This window comes from Stegodyphus dumicola, chromosome 4 (assembly GCF_044657685.1).
Source record: "Stegodyphus dumicola isolate Sdum_Otavi_A_Nest chromosome 4, ASM4465768v1".
Taxonomy (NCBI): Eukaryota; Metazoa; Arthropoda; class Arachnida; order Araneae; family Eresidae; genus Stegodyphus; species Stegodyphus dumicola.
In genome coordinates, this window is record NC_140771.1 from 13345300 (window position 1) to 13365773 (window position 20474).

General features: G+C 30.4%; 1 protein-coding gene across 1 annotated transcript in view; it reads right to left on the bottom strand.

Annotated features, from left to right (window-relative positions):
* The window catches only part of LOC118190026 (uncharacterized), a 226173-nt gene that overhangs the window by 59505 nt on the left and 146194 nt on the right, over positions 1–20474 (bottom strand). Inside the window, exons 4-8 of the mRNA XM_035360710.2 lie at positions 17776–17892; positions 11594–11797; positions 7022–7225; positions 4655–4753; positions 3081–3179 (exon numbers count right to left, since the gene is read on the bottom strand). Of these exons, the coding sequence (XP_035216601.1) occupies positions 3081–3179; positions 4655–4753; positions 7022–7225; positions 11594–11797; positions 17776–17892 (723 nt within the window). The remainder of the gene's footprint in view (positions 1–3080; positions 3180–4654; positions 4754–7021; positions 7226–11593; positions 11798–17775; positions 17893–20474) is intronic.

The following is a 20474-nucleotide window of genomic DNA, read 5'->3' on the forward strand; positions in this document are numbered from 1 at the left end:
GGTTAGTATGTCGACATGAACTCAATAGCGCATTTGTTTAGCTGCAGAATAACTCGTACCTTAGTGTCTTCACATTTCCAATGAAACTATAAAGCGTATTTTATCTTGAAATAAAGATAATTAATCGTTTCTGTAAAGACAAATTATATATTTGAAACCTATTTGTGAAAAATATAATTATGCAGACTTTAGACATGATTATACTACGTATTTACAAATCTTTCATATCCACTTAAAGATTATTAAAATCTGAGCGCGTCTGTCTCTTTGTTTGTTTGTGACATTTGTCTCCTCCAGAACGGCGGGGAGTTGAGTTTCAAGAAAGGTATGCCTGGATTTTAAAAATTCGTGGGAAGCCATTTCGACCATTCCCATCTTCGTATGACTTTAATCGACCGAGATATTAATTAAAAACTCTGAAAATGCTAATTTTTGCCATCTTTTTTTCGACTGGCAAGTCTCGTACGCTGGAGATAAAAATTTGCTTTATTTTGAATACTGTTGCCACTGCTCGCTTTCAAATCGCAGAGTTTGCTAATAAAAAATTTGTAAGTTTTACAAAATATGAAATAAAAATAGCATTGCCAAACATTAAATATATTATTACTAGCAGCTTCGCTGCCAGCCTTCGTCTGGTTTTTAAATGTACCGGAAAAATGGCTGAAGGAAACACCAAACGTTAAATTTAAAAACTCCGCAGAATTTTACTCTGCAGAACAACTTCATAAAAAAAGCAATTACGTAACAAAATTACAATGAAATAAGCAATATCCCTTAATACAAATATTAATTATAATAATAAATAAATTGACCAACTTCCCTTTGCAAAATCTTAAGAACTCAAATGGTATAAATGTTGTTAAGAACTTTGTTTCCTTAAAAAATCACTCAAAACTTTTCAATATCTTAAAAACAGTGAAATGAGCAATAAATAACATAAAAGAATAAGAAAAACAAAAACTTCTGAAAAGCAAAGTATAATTAATGATATTTTATCTTATATTTTCAAGAGAAAAAAATTACAATGAAATAAGCTATATCTTTTAATACAAATATTAATTATCCTAATAAAAAAATTAACCAACTTTCCGTTGAAGAAAAAAAAATCATGCAAAACTTTTCAATATCTTACAAACAGTGAAATAAGCAAAAAATAACATGAAAGCAATTAAAAAAACATAAAATGCCGCGCAGAATTTTACTCTGCAGAACAACTTTATCAAAAAAAATCAATAAAAATGCATTATATATAAATGACAATGAAATATGCCAATCTCTTAAAAAGAGTGACATAAGAAATACGATGAAAAATTGTTGCCAAACCCATATTTCTAAAAGAATGAAACTATTCAAAATGATGCGATTTCATCAAAATCTATCAACAACAATAAGACTATTGCCAAAATCACATTTTTAAAGATGTGAGATGTGAGAAGTATACTCAGAAGCTTCATTAAAAAATTATTTAAAAATACAAAATATTATTATTTTTCTAAAATTCTTTTTGTAAAAGCAGTCGCAAGGATGAAAGTTTAACGTGTCCAAAAATCAAAGAAAAATAAACTGTACATTTTTAAAAATAAACTTTTTTAGAAAAAATCCCGTTGAAAGGTGTTAAGCTCCCTTTGTTAAATAAATTCATATTTAATCGATTTATTGGAACACGAAATTTATTTTAAGTTCGTAAAATAGCTAAGTGCCTACGTTTCATGACGATGTGAAAAGAGAGTGTGTAGAGCAAAATTTCGCTTTCCTATAGCCCATTATGTCTCAAAATGAGGCGATTTCGTCACAAAACAGAAAATAAAAAAAATTCGAATTCGAATTTCGAAAAAATCGCTTCGAGGTGCACTGGCTCTTGTGTAGATGCACTTATGTACCAAATTTCGTAGTCGTGGGTCTATTAGCTTACGCGCAGCGCGGACGAAAGACACACACAAACACAGACAGACTCTTTCTTTTATTTATATGTAGAGATTATATAACGTCATGTTCTGACGTTGAAGAAAGCATACGGTTTTATGTAACGTCGTTGCATGTCGAAAAGCTTTTGTTAATGTCAGCATTTTAAATAAGTAGTTGCTTTTGGGAGCTTTTTTTTTTTTCAGGTTAGTGTAATTGACACTATATGTTACTGGCACATTCATTCTTTTACTGATAATGAGAAAACTTTGTTATATCACATTAAATTTAAATCATGGCGTCATACGTATTAAACTGAAGTGTCAAAAGTTTTCGTTTTTCTCAAACAAAATATTATTTACGAATTAGTTGTTACTTGGGAAGAATGAACTGATTTCATTCATATTGAAGTGTTTTCATACATTTTCTTTTCAAGGCTACATAGAACGTATAAATTTTACTTTGGCTGCAGCTCACTAGTGTGATATTAAAAACGGTAAAAAGTTATATGTAAAAAAGAGCTGACATATACTAAGAAAGTAATCTTACAAAATGCATAATCTTACAAACGTTCTATTATAAGGCAATATTGCGGCAGAAGTTCATTAATTGACTAAAATCTTCAGAAGTTTGCGAGATACTGTAGAAATGAAAGCAATAACTAATTATTTAAAAATTTATGCATTGTATTCCCAACTTAATCCCTTTCATATACATTTATTTAGCCCGCATAATTATATTTTTAAAATTAGATTTCTAATAAAAATTAATAGTGAAAATAAAATGATACATAGGAATTGTAATTTAAGCAAGAATTTTAATATTACTAGTTATCATGCAAAAGTTTTAATTCAAAATTTAATTTAGATACTTAACTAAAAATTAATACCAGTTTTATCACTTTAATATAAATATTATTATAATAACTCCTTTACTGTTTAGCTCCTATTTAAAATTCAGCTATTGATGTAAAATTAATTCTAAAATTGTCCTTTAGAATTAGCTATTTTTATACATTTCTTTCACACGAAAAGAGAACATAAATCTGAAATTTACTTTTCAGAGAAAAAGAAGTACTCTTACTTTTCAGAGAAAAAGAAGTTAATGAATCCTTAACAATGTATATCTTTGTAAAAAAATGTCAAAGTAAATGATATGAGAACAGATGCTATATTTACGTTTGTTTTGATGTCCACACTTTCACCTTTGTTCAATAAAGATCTAACTACTTCCACATGGCCAGCGGCTGCTGCAATATGAAGACATTTGGCCCCAGACTGAAAATAATAACAACGTTTTTAAGATATAAAAATTTATAAGAGTAAAATATTCATATGCACTTTAAAGTAAGAAATTGTTGTAAACATAGTTGTATTTATTGATCTTCGTCTATTTTTGGAAATTGGTAATTTTAAGCAATTGCATCCAAGCTCTTTGTGCTTTTATAACAGACCATGCACTGTGTAAACTGCATGCACTTAGACAAGTATTATCTCGAATTTAATGAGACAAGTATTATTTATCTAAATCTGCTAAAAAACATTTAAAGTGTCATTGTATCTGCGCCTGTTTAAAGACCTTACACAAGGAAGTTTTAGGACGATTTCAAATTCCTTAACTACAACTTAATCCTTACTTACGAAATTATCTTAACATTTATAGTTGCCACTGTAATTAAATATTTGAATGAAAAGCAATTTTGTATAAACTACTTTTCAATGAAAAATTGCAGTTGTGTAAATTGCTTTACATTTGCATAATTGTTACAAGTAATTTCATTAATGTATTCGAATCACTTCTAATTTCATTAATTTCAATATATTCTATAGCGTTTATAAAAAGGAATAAACGAGAGAAATTTATATAAATTTACAAAATCTGGTTTGTTGATGTCCTAAATCGCCCTTTAGATTTAGATTGCATTACGGTTAAACTCAAATACACTTTGGGGATGTTCAGATCTTGGGCGACCTCCATTTGTGTTTGGACCTCCCTCGATTCTGCCATTTATTCATCGCTTTTGACTTTTACTTAAATGATGCCTTTGATCATAACTACTGAATACTGATCATTCTCAAAAAACACATTTCCTTTAAGCAATACTACACACCGAAATTCTAACATTCCTCCATTTCGCACCACGTCGTCAATCACTGAATTTGCATATTTCCGGTTCTAGTATATGCGCGAAAGTTCAATTTTGTGTTCAGCAGTATTTAGTTATTAATTGGTTGCAACATTAACTTAGTGAGCATATTTTTTTCTCATTATCTTTCGATTTTTATGACCATTTTTATTTTTATTTTTCTATGTTCTTCTATATTGCGGTTTGAAATTACGATTTTTTATGTATTCAGGCTCAAATGTCTAGAGACACGCTACTATGTGGTTAATTTACCAATTTAATTATTTTAAAATATTCATTTTTAGTTTTGTTGACATATTGAAGCACTGAAAGAAAACTTGGTTTTGATAGATATCAGTTTTTTAGCGACTTAAAAACAGGTTGCGAAATTTTAATTTGAGCCTTCGTTATTAAAGGAGTTAGTAGAAATATTGAAATGAAAATTACATAACGTTTGAGGTACTATAAATCTAAGAATTATTTTTTGAACACATTCGTTACCATTAAAGTAAGTTACATTTAGCACATAAAAAATCGTAATCTAGGATATTATATTGGCATTAAATTCATCAAATGTTTATTTAATATATTTAACGATACACAAAATGAAAGAACTGCTGCGATTACCTTATTTGAGGTATGAATAGGAACTCCTCTTTTCATGAAGATCATAGCAATGTCTGGATAGCCGGCAGCTGAAGCGATATGCATTAACGTACTCCCGTCCTGTATTCAAAAAGAAAAGAATTATTTACAGATAAGAAAGATACATAACGAAATATTTTATCTTTGTTCTGTCTGACAGATATTGCAACAAAGATATCGACTGAAACGATTTTTATGAGACATGAGCCTGTGAATGGTTTTCACAATAGAACTAAATGCACTAACTATGAACAGAGGATGCATATTTTTATCTTATTATTATTAAATATATTTGTTATTATTTCAAGAGTGTTTCAGAACGAAAGGAATTATAATATTTTCACCCGAAATTACACGTTTTTTTATATCTATATTTTGAGTTCGTACACCACAAATGTACAGCAAGAGGCTTATAAAAGTAAGTTAATTAAACATCACATGCATTAATAAAACAAACAAAAATATAGAGTTGCTTGAACGTTTTTTGATCTGAAGATGTTGTTCATTAAGAAATGGAAATGTCTTAGCTGATATAACCACTTTTTGAGTTTTTTTTGTGTCTTGAATATCAAATTAAATCATGATATTTCAGCCATAAGTAACTAAAAAATTCAGTTTCTCCTATTTGAATTGTGAAATTAGTCTAATGATTAAGGTTACTCTAGTTCTAAAATTGTTGGTTGCTGAAGTATCGTAATTTTCCTTTAAATAATAAATTATTCATTTTGACGACAAAGCCTTAGTTTCTAAACATTTCTAATGCAGTTATTCCCTGCACTACGAAAGTGTACTTTAAGAATCTTTGTCTTTTCGAAAGATTTAATTTAGTACGATTTTTTTGGTTAATGTGAAAGAGACGGCTTTTGCATTTGCAAAGAGATGGAAAGCGAAAGTTTGGGTCACCATATGTTTTGTACAGTTATCGCAGAAATAAATAGTTAATTATGAAAGCAGGCAGCTTTTGCAAGATTTTTCGATTACCGAATTATAAAACAAAGAGCTGTATGGCCAAAAAAAGTGTCAAGCGTGGCAGCTAAACATGTTAATCATACTTCAAACTCTCCATATCAGACAGAGAGCAATAATCTTCGACATGGCTAGTCAAACAGAGAATTTATAGGCACTCTAATCGGAGATTAATAATTGGCAATAAGATTACAAGTGATCGTTTTACTATCTTTTCTATACCATATTATTTCTCATTACCGAATGTCCGTTGGTTCAACACACCATCTTCATTCGCATCACGTAAAAAGAGAAGATGCCTTCATGTAAAAATAGAGGCAAATTTTTCTATGGTGTAAAAAATCCGATGTGCCGACTGTCTTGGCAATTTTGGAAGGTCAAACTCTGCGGTACATATGTTATTCCTATAATTTGTGTATTTATCATATTGTTATCTCTTTTATTGCTCTTTTAGATTTTAAGAAATGCTGCGTATGATTTTAGAGATTTTTTGTTGATTTAAGAAAGATTAAAGGTCTTTTATCATGTCTTCAGAGAAAGTAATACAGCTATTAAATTTTTTATAGATTACATCCAAAAATCATCTATGCCTTCAGCGGAATTCGAACTCCAAATCTTTCGATTGCTATTTGGAAGTACTGCCAGTTACACCTCGAGAACACGCAGTAGAGAAGGCAAATATTTCTCATGTCTTAAGGTACGGGAATCCGGTGATTCTAGATTTAGATAATAAATTTTTGCATTGTTTTTACTAAAATATATTTTAATTGAAATTTTTCTATAGTACTAATTCTGTAGATTTACTGCTATGTCATATTTTATGATAGTAGAAAATGTCATGTCTTAAACGATTCTTTTGGATCCTTTCTCTCTGGAAAAATGAGCTTTACGTTTTGTTACATATATATGAAAAAAATTTCAATTCCTGAGTGATACTGACATGCGTAATGTGCCACTGGAAAGACAATCTCGGACCCAAAATTTATGCTTTCTTATTTTAATAATAGCTCACATCTCCCAAGAAATAAACGTACCAGTAGTATTTAACAAAATGATTGTTCACATGTTATACAGCAGAATTATTTGCATTTATTATTATGTAGCAGAAAGGTAAGCGTTAAATGCTCTTATTCCAGATCCCGCGTTTATTTTATTGTTTGCTATTTTACAGAATTATGTTTACGAAATTGATTATTACTATAACTATAGAAAATTGATACTATATTTAAGTACAGTATACAACTGATCAGCTTTCACCTTAAGGTATTAGGAAAAGGCATAAGAATGTGATAACAAAGTGAATTCCTGAATTAATATTAAACATTTGTCGCCGGTCTGGAGTTAGCTCCTCTTGTATAAATGTGTATACATTTGTTCACTTACTTTAGTCCTCTGTGAAATGGAAGCCTTAAATTTATCTAGAAGAATCTCGACTGCGTTTGTATGCCCTCTTTCAGCCGCTATATGAAGAGGTGCCCGGTCCTTTCTGTCCAGAATATTAGCTCTAGCATTTGCTTGACTTAGCACCTTTAGCATGCCCTCATCACCTTCCATGGCTGCTATGTGGAGAGGAGTCATGCCTTCGCTCTAGAGGAAAAAATACGAAGGAACTAAATATAAGCTATAAATACGAACATTTCGGGCTTGAAAAATGAGAATATCTTTCCAATACTGTTAGGAAATTTTAAGAACATTTTATTATAAGTTATTTTTATAATTTTTGGGTTTTAAGAAATACGAAACGTAGCTAATGCAATTTTATTTTAAAATCTGATTTATTGTGCAAATAATTTTTAACTGAAACTCAGGTTTTTGCCATTTTATCATATTAATACTTAGAGATAAGTTAGCAACAACACTTTTCATAAAAGTTAATGACTTTTACTTATTGTAAGTAATTTTTCTGAAATTATTGCATAAGGGCTGTATTGCCGCTGAATTATATTAAAAATAATCTAACATTTTCTGCTCTTTTTTCAGTATAATATTGCTCAGCAGTTTTTTAGAAATTATAAAGCTGAAAATTTTATGATTAAAGCATTTACAATTTTAAAGAACTAAAAAACAATTTGTGGTATTCCTGATATTCGGATATCAATGTATTCGAAAGAAAAATAGGTTTTCAGTTTTATTTATCTGTGTATCATGAAAATGTATTTCATTTATTTTTTATTTTTTAGTAGAATAAATTTATCATTATCATTATATCATTATATTAATAATATATTATAATTTTCGTGAAAATAAAAGGATTAGTTTGAAATTAATCCATGAAATGAGTTTAAATCCTTTACATATCAGTAATACATGTAATTCGTAGCAAATAAACTGTATATATTTTTAGATTTTAAAATTCATGTTTTTTGCCCTGAAATTTCTAGCATCATAAATGAATAGAAGGCTTATTCAGAAGCTTTGTAATATCACCAGGTCTTTTATATCATGATAAATGAAAAACAACACTCTCTGCAGTCTATCTATCATTGATCGCAGATTAATCGACAAGGGAAATAAACCAATCTATCATCAACTAACAACAACTAAATTAAGTGAGAGTGTTTAGTCTTTCTTTCAAGCAAGCATCAAATTATACCAAATTATAATCTCATTCATTCAAATTAAAAATTTGAATTATGCAAATTAAATTGCAAACAAAATAAATTGATTAATTATTGCTGCGATCTAATTTGCAATATCATTAAATTCAGAAAGCATAAGTAAATAAAGTGCAAGTATGTAACTACTAGAGAAACATAATACAATCCAAAAATTTTATCTTAAAAACCTTTAAATTTTTAAAAATAAGTTTTAATTTGAATAAAGTAAATAATTGTTGAGCAGGTAGTAGACAGATTTTTTTAAGGGGAAGTTGCCTCCAAACTTAACTCTTCAATTAACCTCTTCACAATTAAATTACGAAAAGGCAAGTAAATAGTTAGTAAGATAAATCGAAACTATTTACTTGCTTTTTTGTATTATTTAGATCGTATTTAATTTATGTAGTTTTTGTATAATATTCCATTTATTATTCTTGCAATTTTTATGATGTTTAGAATTAGCTTTTTAGTTTATTTTGGTTTGCATGCATAATTCGTGTCGGGGAAGTGCCTATATAGGTTTGGGGTTCTAAATTCTAAATTACTTTGGTTATGTACTTTTAATATATAATTTATAATCCTTTCCTATTGTGGATTTATTTTCTATATTTCTCGAAAATTCTTTTAATATTAAACTTCTCCTTTTAGCATACTTTTTTTGGGTTCTTCTATTTCTTTACCCATGCCTCTATAGATGGCGAAACACGAATTGGGTAATTGGGTAATTGAAGAGTTAGGTTGTGGCAATACCTTCCCCTTGAAATGATCTGTCTCCTGCCTGCTCAACAATTATTCATTTTATTCAAATTAAAGTTTATTTTAAAAATTTTAAATGTTTTTAAGATAAAATTTTTGGCTTTCATTATGTTTTTCTAGTATTTACATGCGTGCACTTCATTTACTTATATTTTTTTGAATTTAATGATATTGCAAATTAGTTCGCAGCAATAATTAAACAATTTATTTTATTTGCAATTGAATTTGCATAATTTAAAATTTTAATTTGCTTTATTTTAATGAGATTATAATATTGTATTTATTAAATTTATATACATATACACAATATTAAAGATGTATAAATATATTATATACACTATTACATCTTACAATATTAAAGATCTATATATACATACAATATTACATTACATCTTTAATAGATGTAATAGGAACGTTCAAATGAAATACTATGTACTACGATGCGTAAGTTTCTATGACTTAATATATTATGTGTATAATGCCTAATAACATGAGAATATATATTGCGTTTAAATAATGCAACATGTTTAATAATTTATACATTATAACCCATTTTATTGAAATATATTGTGCTTATACTTTTGCTTTTTTTTAAATTGCATTTGCGCAAAATAAGGAACTTGGTACTATTAAAAAATAAAAATAAGTGGAGAAGTTAAAAGCAGCACGAACAGTTGTTGCAAATAAATTAATGCAATTATTCTCAGCCCTTTAGGTTTCATGTATCCCTTTCAAATATGCATGTGTTTAGCAGTTTACTTCTTGCGAATGTAGATAAAACTATTTCTTGGTATATAACATCCGTGAAACTTCGAAAAATTCATAATAAATAAACTATGCAATCGATATCAAGTTTTATTACTCTGAAAAAAAAATTAAATGTTTTTACATGTTTTACAAAGGCTGAATGAGTCCTTCTTTATATTAGGGCAGATATCTACGCATCATTGAATGGATTTATTTCGATATATTGGAAAGATAGCTAATGCCTCATGTGAAAAAAACAGTAGCGAATGTTACTTTCAACTAAACAGTTGTCAGCGTCATTACTTCAGAGATTATTTGTGAAAGAATTTTAGTTCAAACATCCATAAACATAGGAAAGATATGTGTGAGTAAAATCTACCGTCAAGATAATTACCATATAAGAATGTACGTTAATCAAAATTTGCCAGTAACGTGGACAGGATGCACATGACTTTGAACTTTTCCATGTAAGGGTTTGTCATATTTTCTTTGTGTCTTTACACCTCTTCTTTGTGCCTTTACTTCATTTTATTGATTTCCAAAATTTTTTCATATGAATGATACTATATGGATTCGCATCACCGTATCATCGTATATCCCATATCACCGGTACTATGAGTCTGATCGATCGTAATATACAGGTATGAGTCCTGAGCGAATTGGTTTATTACACAGATGTCCACCATATATCAAGAAAAATGGACACATTGAGCATTTGAATACTTAAATTCTCAAAAAAAGAAAATAATTTAGCGGAATTTAAATAGACAAAAGTTAGTTCAAAAGTCTGAAAATGTCAGAGAGGTGCTTTTACCATAAACACAACAGAAGTGATATTCATTCGAGTTCGAATGTGAGGTTAATGAAGGAAGGTGGAAATAGAAATAGGTTTTTTTTGTGCGATTTCCATTTTCCTTCAATAGAAATGGAGCATAAACTAAATCAGATTATTGTGTAATAAGATTTTGGAACCTTTTAGGAAATCCATATTGAAAGGGAATTTGTGCAAACAATGATTTTAACTTTCGAAAATAAAAAAGGATGGTTTTTGTTCCAACAATGGGAGGTAAGTTAAGATTTTTCTTTCTTCCTTTAGTTTTACTTATCTAAAAATGGGTTCTTCCTTCCTGAATTTTAATCACCTGCGGATTTACTCATTCTCCATTCGAAACTGCATTCACAAGCAATTTTATAAATGACCCATGGGCGGAGGTCCAATGGGTTATCTTTTATAAAAGAAAATATTTTATTGAAAAGTTTAATGAAAGCCCTAAAACGTTATTGTAGCATTTGGAAAGGAGAGAGCTAAATTTAATGATGAATGGCAGAAACATCGCTGTAATCGAAGTATCCTTAGTTTGTAAACCCAAAGTTAAAGAAAAAGAAAACCATATACAAATGGTTTAATAAATTTACCTCACTATCAGTAAAGTGAAATTTGGCGTCATACAAGTTTTATGAAGTTTTGAGATGTTTCATAAAATTATGAACAACCCATATATACTCATTTAATTTTGTATCAGTAAATCATGCATAATTTAAAAACAACAATGAACGGTATAATAATTTAACAAAAATGTATAAAGGATTTCCTGAATGATCATTGAAATGGTTGAGCTTATTTATACTATTTGCACCATTCAACGCTAGTTGGTGTTATCTTTCTAAGAAGTACGGCAGATCTTAGACAATCAGCCTGTGTCTGTTTTTCTTCTAAAGGTAAAAAACTAATGTCACTGCTGAGAAAGCTGCTGAGAAAGAACACAAGTACCGATTTTTGAGCTCTAATGGCATCCTGTCAAAAAGGTGTTGTGCCCTTAATTAAGAATAGTATACAAAACAAAAACTAACTTACATTTTGTAAATTAACAGCTGATCCTTTTTCTATCAGAAGTCTCATGAGATCTATATCTCTTCGCCTAGATGCGATGTGGAGAGGTGTGTCTCGAATGTCGGGCCTTCTAATAGATAGTTGTTCTTTGGCATCAACCATCAACAATTCTCTGCAAATACCGTGGCTACCTACTTCCACAGCAAGCATCAAAGGGATGTTACCATTCTGCATTAAGAAAGAAATTACAAATTCAAGAAAATTTAACATATTTAAACTTGCTAAACATTTTCAAAATTAGGTGGTTTTAAGCGTAGTATAAGGAACAAGAATATTTTGTTTAATATGGTAAAGGGTTTTTAATCACAAGTCCACTACTGTGCATGTCATATATTATAATATATAAATTATAACACGTTTTCATATTTTTGTATGCTTGATTCAGTTCTAATGTATAAACAGAAGCAGTGTGCATATTATTCCGTGCAGCATATATATCCTTCTATAGGAACTATTTGTCGGATGTGTTAGGTGGAGATCTTTTTTATGTGCAGAGCTGTAAAGGTATCTCATTACTTTGTAAATATTGTGATAATGTTTTTGTCGGATGTGTTATGTGGAGATTTTTTTTATATGCAGAGCTCTAAAGGCAAAATCTTTACAGCTCTGCATAATACTAAAAGTGTCCTCAAATTCAGAAAGATGAAATTTCTGTTTTTTTTTTTGGGGGGGGGGGTGTATGATATATCGGATCAGTCCATAAGTTCGTGTCCTTTAAGAGTATGCGTGGAATTCACTATGACGCATTTACAAAAACAATACAATTTTGAACCTGTTGGAACATGTCATCGTTTGACTAACATATTATTCAGTTCATCACCAACTTTCGTAAATATCGAACGCATTTTAATACCCATAGAAGAGGAATATAGATAATCGGTACAAATGTGCTGTGCTACAGTTTTTATTTTCGTGTGGTGAATCTGCCAGGTTTGTAGCGATAAAAATTAATAGTGTACATGGTGAACACACTATTAGTGTAAGGACTGCCCAGAAATGGTTTAAAAAATTTGGAAAAAGCAGCATTGATGATGAACCCCGTTTCAGGACATTTTGAACTGTTAGAACAAAATCGAAGGATTCATTCAGAAGTTTATAGTGAACAACTTTGCCGTCTAAATTCAGAATGGATCAAAAAACGCCCACGATGGGTGAATATCAAGAAAGTGTTAACGCTAGACCGCACACGGCAGGAACAACGCTTCAAAATATTAGTGAATTTAATTGGGAGCTTTTGCCACATCCTGCTTACTCCCCAGATATTGCCTCAAGTGATTTTCCCTTATTTCGTGCCTTACAAAATTTTTTACTGGGAAAAAAATTAAATTCTAAACAGAATGTACACAATGAACTTTCAAATTTTTTTGCATCAAAACCAGTCTTTCTACAGCAATGTCATAAAAAAGATGCCTGTAAGATGTCGAGACATTGTAGATAATGGAGGAAAATATATATTGATTAAAATGTTAAATTGTGTTTTTTTATATTATTTAAAAATTTACCAAAAAATGAGCACGAATTTATGGACTGACCCAATATTTTTCTGAAGTATCATAATATTGCTTTAATTTACAATTTCATGCATCTAGAATCTATTAATTTCAATTATATGATCATTCAGAGTAAATGAAGATACTGAGCATAAAAAGCAACATAAAGGTTTCATTATTATACCAATATTACCTGTCTTAGTCATCATATTTTAAAATTGGATTTTTGCTACTTTTTATACTAAATTTCTTCATTTTTCTATTAAATATAGCAAATGTTTATCAGTCAAGATACGATAATGTGCGCTCATAACTGTCAGTATTAACAATGATATTTTCTCAAAGTACTCCTTTTTAAATGCACACGCTCCATAAAAAAAATTAGTTTTACTACTCCTTATTCTAGTTTACATATTATATCAAAATGAAAATGTTTTCGTAATTAATTAGTTAATCTATAATAATAATATAAGGGAACAGCTAAAACGATGATCGTATTATCCGTTTGAAGCGTAAGGACAGATAGTGTGAGTTGATGCGCAAGTAATAAAACCTTAGATAAGTATGTTTTGTCTCTTGAGTTAATCACTAAGAACAGAACTTGATGCTATGGAATAAAAACAATGCAAAAGTTTTACTCAAAAGATAATTGCACTCTTCAGAATGGCAGTAGTAACTCATAAAATAGTTCGAATTGTTTTTATTGCATAGGAAAGGTGTTTAAGAGACAGAGTAACGTATACTTAAGCTTTAAATATCGTATTGTGTATATTTAAAACCCTCAGATGTATTAATTATTAGACCAGTCTTTATCATCGTGTTTCAGAATTATCCTCAATCCAAAGTTTTGAATTTCATTTACTGTGAATCAGTTAAATTTTAAGTTAGGTCTGTCTAGCGCCAACCGTCTTGATTAATAACGAAATACTGTAATGAGATAAATAGAGCGAAGTTGAAAAGAATATCCAAAGGCCAAAAAATTGATAAAAAGGTTTGAGCTATCAAGAAAAATAAGATCATTAGTCTCAAAGCTTCGAAACTCTGGAATCAATTATTTGCTTTGCTCATAAAATTCATTTTAAACACAACCAAAATCAGGAAATCAAATTACTTTCAAACTGAAATGGTTTTCTTTCATTTGAATGATTCAGGATTTTTCATGAAGCTATTAGCCAGAAACCTTTTTAACAATGTTTTTAATGCCAGAAAAGTTAAGAAATACATAATATATGTAATCTATATCGATGAACTCTAGCACAGCCGTTTTTGATTTACCAAATATATCAGCAGGTTTTTTTTTTTCCAGAATTAGCCTGAGAAAGCGTCTATTTGAATATTGATTCTTTTTTAATTATAACGCAAAACAGTTTTTTAAGAGTATGGCTTCTGCCTCTTCATCAAATGCTATAGTAAATTTAGGGTATAGAAGCATAAAATGATAAACCTAGGCATTACTTGCATTTGCGCACAAAATGCCTGTTAAGTTCGGTACAATCTCTGTAGACATAAAACCACTGATTTTCATGAAATTGTATTTCATAATTTCCAGCGTAAGTGATTGTAATATTATAACGAAGCTTATAAGTGATAAGAATAAATCAAGGAATTTATAATTTAATTAGCCATTAACCACCTCATGCCTTACGAAACTCAAATATTTGCTTCTTTTATTCGCTTAATTACGCATTTGCATCTGAATCTTTCCTTAGAAATATTTCTTCCGCACTTTCAGCAGCTGTCGAAACTTACTTAGGAAATCACCTATTCGTCTCCCTACTCAGGAGAAAAAATTCTTCTGTGTTCCTTAGTCTCTTACTGAAAATTAACTCCTAAAAGCAGGCTTCTAAATAAGAAAGTAGTTCCATTGCAATACGAGCTTAAAGGGGCCGGAAGTGCGCTCGCCATTTTTAACGAACTTACCCCTGATACAACCCCGCTTAAGACAGAGCGTGACCAATTAAAACATCAATAAGCTCTTTACATTTCCCTGGGTTTTGCATTCTGGGGGGGGGTGTTGGAAAACGAAGCGACGAGGGTCTCTCGAGGGCAACAATTCAGGCCACATTTAACCCCGACAAGCGTGTGACATTGGTAACGCCTGATGACAATTTCCTAATCGACAAGTCTCTCTCGGGGGAGCGGAAACGATGAAGAGGTTAACCTGAATTTCGGATTACGCGTAAGGACTGCATTCTTAATTGTGTTTTCATATTCAATTTCGAGCAATATTTATAAATATTCAATGCTGTAGAAAGCATATTGAAGACACTACGACGAAAAATTTTCCATTTCGAAGCAAAAGCTTTTGCTTCGAAATGGAATATAAAATCGTTATGGGAAAAGTTCATGAAATGCGCAACAAGGAGGACAAGAAAATGAAGTTATTGCCTTTTGGCAAATGAATAGCCTAAATGTAAGCTTGATTTTAATTTTTGCTACAGAGTAAATGTTTGCTTTTGAAATAAATGCAGAAAAGCGAAACCTTGTGGCTTAATTTAATTTTATCAGTTGTGAGATGGGAAATGAGTAACTAAATTTATGTTTAAAGTTGCATCAAGTTTCAAATTGAATATATATTTAGCAGTCTCAGAGATTGTCAAATGTTTGAATGCTCTTAAAGATTAATAATTTAAATTTGGTACGTATCATACATCTATTATTTTATGTTGCACGTTATTTTTTCCTTTCATGTACTACATCATCTTGCTCAGATCAAAAATAAAATTATGTTTGCTAGAGCACCTATTTTCTACTTTTGATGTAAATACAATGAGACAGATGGACGATTCTTTTAATAGCGAACACTTATTTATGACTAATATTAGATTTAACTTACAAACTTACATTAGATTTAACTTACTGATTTTTTTTTGTAATATAGAGACGGAAAGCATTATACTTCGGAAGACCACCATTTTGTTTATCAAGACAATATTAGGCAATATGATAAAAATTTAATGACTATTAAATTACGTTTAAGGGTATAAAAATGTCACAAAATATGAGCCTCACGTTGAAGGTTTTTAGACAGCTCTATACCATTTAGCTGCATCTAAGGTGGACACAAAGTAGTTAGTGCACGTTTTTAGGTGAATTTTCAAAAGATTAAATGATTCAAGCTATCCATTTCTTGAAACTGATGAAATATAAATTTATATAACTTTGACAGTCTCATCTTCGGAATGAAAACGACAATAACGTAAATTTTATTTTAGATTAAAAAATTAGCCAAGGGTCACACGTAGAAAACTCAGGAGAACAGGACGGATTTTCTATCACTTTGATGTCTTTTGTTTAAAGAAATTTGACTGTCAGTCTTGCAGAATAGAAAGATATACACTACTCTACAATGAAAATGCAAGACCAAGAAGGAATGGACAGACAGTGATGAAATTCGGCAAATAGAGAGAGACAGCAACGAACAATAAGTAATCTTTATTTCGAAATGATATGCATAATACAGAGCGAGAACAGCGTCGGCTCAGTAGGTTGCAGGATCACCTTGGACGGCGATACACGAAGTAAGACTTCTAAGTACAGAGTCAATGAAACTACGGTGGTGCCCTGAGGACTGCTTTCCATTCTCTGTCAACCATTTGCCACAGTTCGTCTTCTAAACGTGACAATGGCAGGGTCTGCAAATGACGTCCAATCACATCCCAAATGTATTCGATTTGTGAGAGATCAGGAAAGAACGGTGGCCAGGGAAGAATCTATACACCTTGCAAAAGACGTTGGCTGATGCCTCAGCAGTGTGTTTGCGTGCATTATCCTGCTGATAAAGAGCACTGGGCATTCCCTGAAGGTAGGAGAGTGTCACCAGCCGCACCACATCATCCACGCATCGTTGGACCGTCACAGTGCTCTGAATACGAATTAAAGGTGATCTGGAATAGTTACGTCTCAAACCATGATGCCGCTTTGTCGCGCGGTGGAGCGTTCCACAGTTGCTGCCGGATTGGATCTATCTTTTTAATGTTAGAACATTTTCTAATCTTAAAATATTTCTAATTCTTTCTTTCCAATCACGATCTTTCTAATTCTGATCTTCTAATCAGGATTAAAGTAAACTACTTCTGAGATCTGATTGCGCTAAAATAATATTTAATTCCAATGTAGAGTTTACTGAAAAAAAAAAAAAAAAAAAAAAAAAACACTTTTATAATGAGCTTTTTATAGGTACGGTAACTATATTCTCTAGCAAGGCATGAAATTAACTATAATTATTTCTAATCGTGATTAGCAATACTTATTTTTCAGAAAAATAACAGACATCCAAAAAATGCATTCAGAGTTTATTCCATTAATTAATATTTCATTATTTATCAATAATATAACAATTAAGTAAATAAAAACAACTCAAAATTCTATTCTCTAAAAGAACATTTAGCGGCAAACATTAAGACTCTGTATCTCTGGATATCACTAATGACTGAGAAAAATTATTTTCTGCTGTAGATGGATAAACACGTTTAGAAGTTTAAAGAAACTTAACTGTTTGATAACTTCGGATCTTCATTGCTTATAGTGTAAGTCAATGGATATTTTAATATGAAAATACAATGAGGCGAATAAAATAATTTATACAAAATTTCCGAACAAATGATTGTACATTCTCAGAAATAAATTGTTAAAATTAATGACGTGATAAATTACCTTATCTTTCATTAATCTGGCATCTTTGCCTGTAGCTTTGAGGAGGAGTTGAAGAGGCGTTAATGCCTGCCCTGTTGGACGGGAACAAACAACATGGATAGGAAGCTGACCTTTAGGCTGCAAAAGAAAAACTATGATAACATAATGAAACGATAATCCGAAATAAATGGACCATATTATGCGATATTATCGAATTTTATGCTTAACAAAATTTTACCTCAACAAAACTCATACTTTAGTAAATCTTGAATGACATAAAATATTTCTTCTCTTTATCATTTATTAGAAGTTAATTTCGCTTTTTTCTTACTGATGATCTTTAAATGAACACTTAATTTACTTAAAACATAACATACTTAAAACATAACATAAACACATATATTTGGAAAATTATTGTTACTTCTAAATAAATGAAGCATTGCTTTCTTTTAGTTAATTACCTTTATTTATAAATGAAATATATAATATGTACGCATTCGGCTCATTTTGGTTGATAATTTTTTATGTTAATGAACCTATTTATGGAAATCAAAATTATTAGCTATCATAATTATAGCCAATTAAATAAAAAATTATACTTTAATATAATAATAATAATAAATCAATAGTAATATTAAAAAACGAGCACTACTTGCGGAAAGTGCCCTAAATAGAACTATCGGTAATATTTAGAAGTTAGAATTACTCAATAATTACTATAATTTAAGTCAGAGTTCGTAAGGATAATCTATCAGAATTTAGTGAAACATTTTTAGGAAACTTACTGAGAAATAAAGGGGCATAGTTTGCGTAACCCCCCCAAATAACTACTGATACTCTCATTGATGTTATAGATTCCGCCATGAATAATGAGGACGTACAACATTTCCAGTCTTGAATGGTGCAATTTGAGAAATATTATGGTCATAGACTGCGTGTTCAGAGAAAAATCTGTGCCCATAAGTAATAAAGACACAGATAAGTCATCTGCACTGTTTCACAAAAACTTCCTTTCCATTAACAACGGTATCTTTTATTAAGACAGCTGACCATCGTATCATTTATTTTCCAGTGGCAATTAGATCGGCTAGAAGAGTATTTAAATAAATTTATATTACTCGAATGAGGTCTATTCGATCTCTTAACCTTACTTTGTTTAAGGATAGACGGAATAAGCTGGAAGAATCAGTTTAAACTCATGAGCCATCAGTTAGAACCGTGAATATTCGACAGTCTCGAAACGCAGGGACTTGGATTACTAAGACGTTTTGTTGCTGCTATCAAAACGAAAGAAAGACAATCACAATGTTTTAAAATCCTTCATATATAGTCTTATTAACTTATTATATAATGACGCAATAAAATATAACAGCATTAATGGCTAAGATCATGTAAAAAGTATTTGTGCCAATTTGCAGAAGATTGCTGGTATTTTTCAATGTCATTTAGAATGCTTTCATTGTTTTATAGAGCACTTATGATAGTATTAATAAAGGCTTCCGCATGAATTGTTTATATTTCAAAAAGCCTTTCCCGCTTATTTTCTTACTATAAATCAGTTTAAATTTATGTATTTGTAGATAATTTTTCTTTCTTTCAAAAGCTAATTTTCTATTCTCAAGGAACCTTAGGGATAGCTTTTGCTTGTTTAATAATATTGATGTCTACATTTAAGGAAATGTGCATATCTTAACCCGTATATTACAATTCTTAAATGCGTTAAGCTATTCCTTATACCATTAAATACATCGGATAGTACTTTTAATCGAAAGGAAAACTTTTGATTAAAAATCACGTGTGCGGCCGATGTCTTTATCATTTTTGGTGTGACCTAGGTCTAATACAGATGATATTAACATGTTTGCGGTGCCCATGTGGGGCATGGAAAACAGTTCAATAAGATGACCGCGCTCTGATTCAGTACACCAAGCAAGATGAGTGGACTGTAACTAGAAATATGTGAAGTAAAAGCATAAAGCTTTAAAAATAGTTTTCTGTTCGAATGAAAATTTAATATGGTAAATCAGGTGTATCATAATCAAGAAAATGACGTTTAATATTTGATATAATTGTTGAATCAATTCTACACATTATTCATGACGAGCTGAAGTATGGCCAGATGTGTAAGCAAAAGGTTGACAACTAAGTAAAAAAAGAGGGGCTCATGTCGATACTTGTAAAAGAGTCATGTTGAAGATCTCGATACTTTGTTATCGTCAATATAGAGTTATCATGAAGCATTTCATTAGCGTATCGTCACTGACGATGACAGCGAGTTACAATTTTGAATAGAACGATGTGCTGAGATAACTAAGAGATTTAGTCGGCAGTGAATAAATAGATGCGCAGTAGCCAGAAATAATTTATTTCCCGCAAAATTATCTCTCTTGTAAAATCTGGCTAAAGTATATTCAAATATGATTTTTAGTACTTTACCAAAATTATATTTTCTTAGTAGAAATCAGTGAATAAGAAAATTTAACAAGGAAAGATATTGAATATGAAATAATAAATTTGATTCTACTAGTTATCACCAAATCATACAGTGCGAATAGTTCTTTAAGTTTCCTCCTGTTGAGTCATTAGGTTAATTGGAAGCAGAAAAAATGAAAAATATGCAACCGCCTTCGCCGGGAATCGAACCACGGACCTCTGGAATACCGGCCCAGCGTGCTACCGTTACACCACGAAGGCACGCTAGGGAAGTGGCAGAAATACCT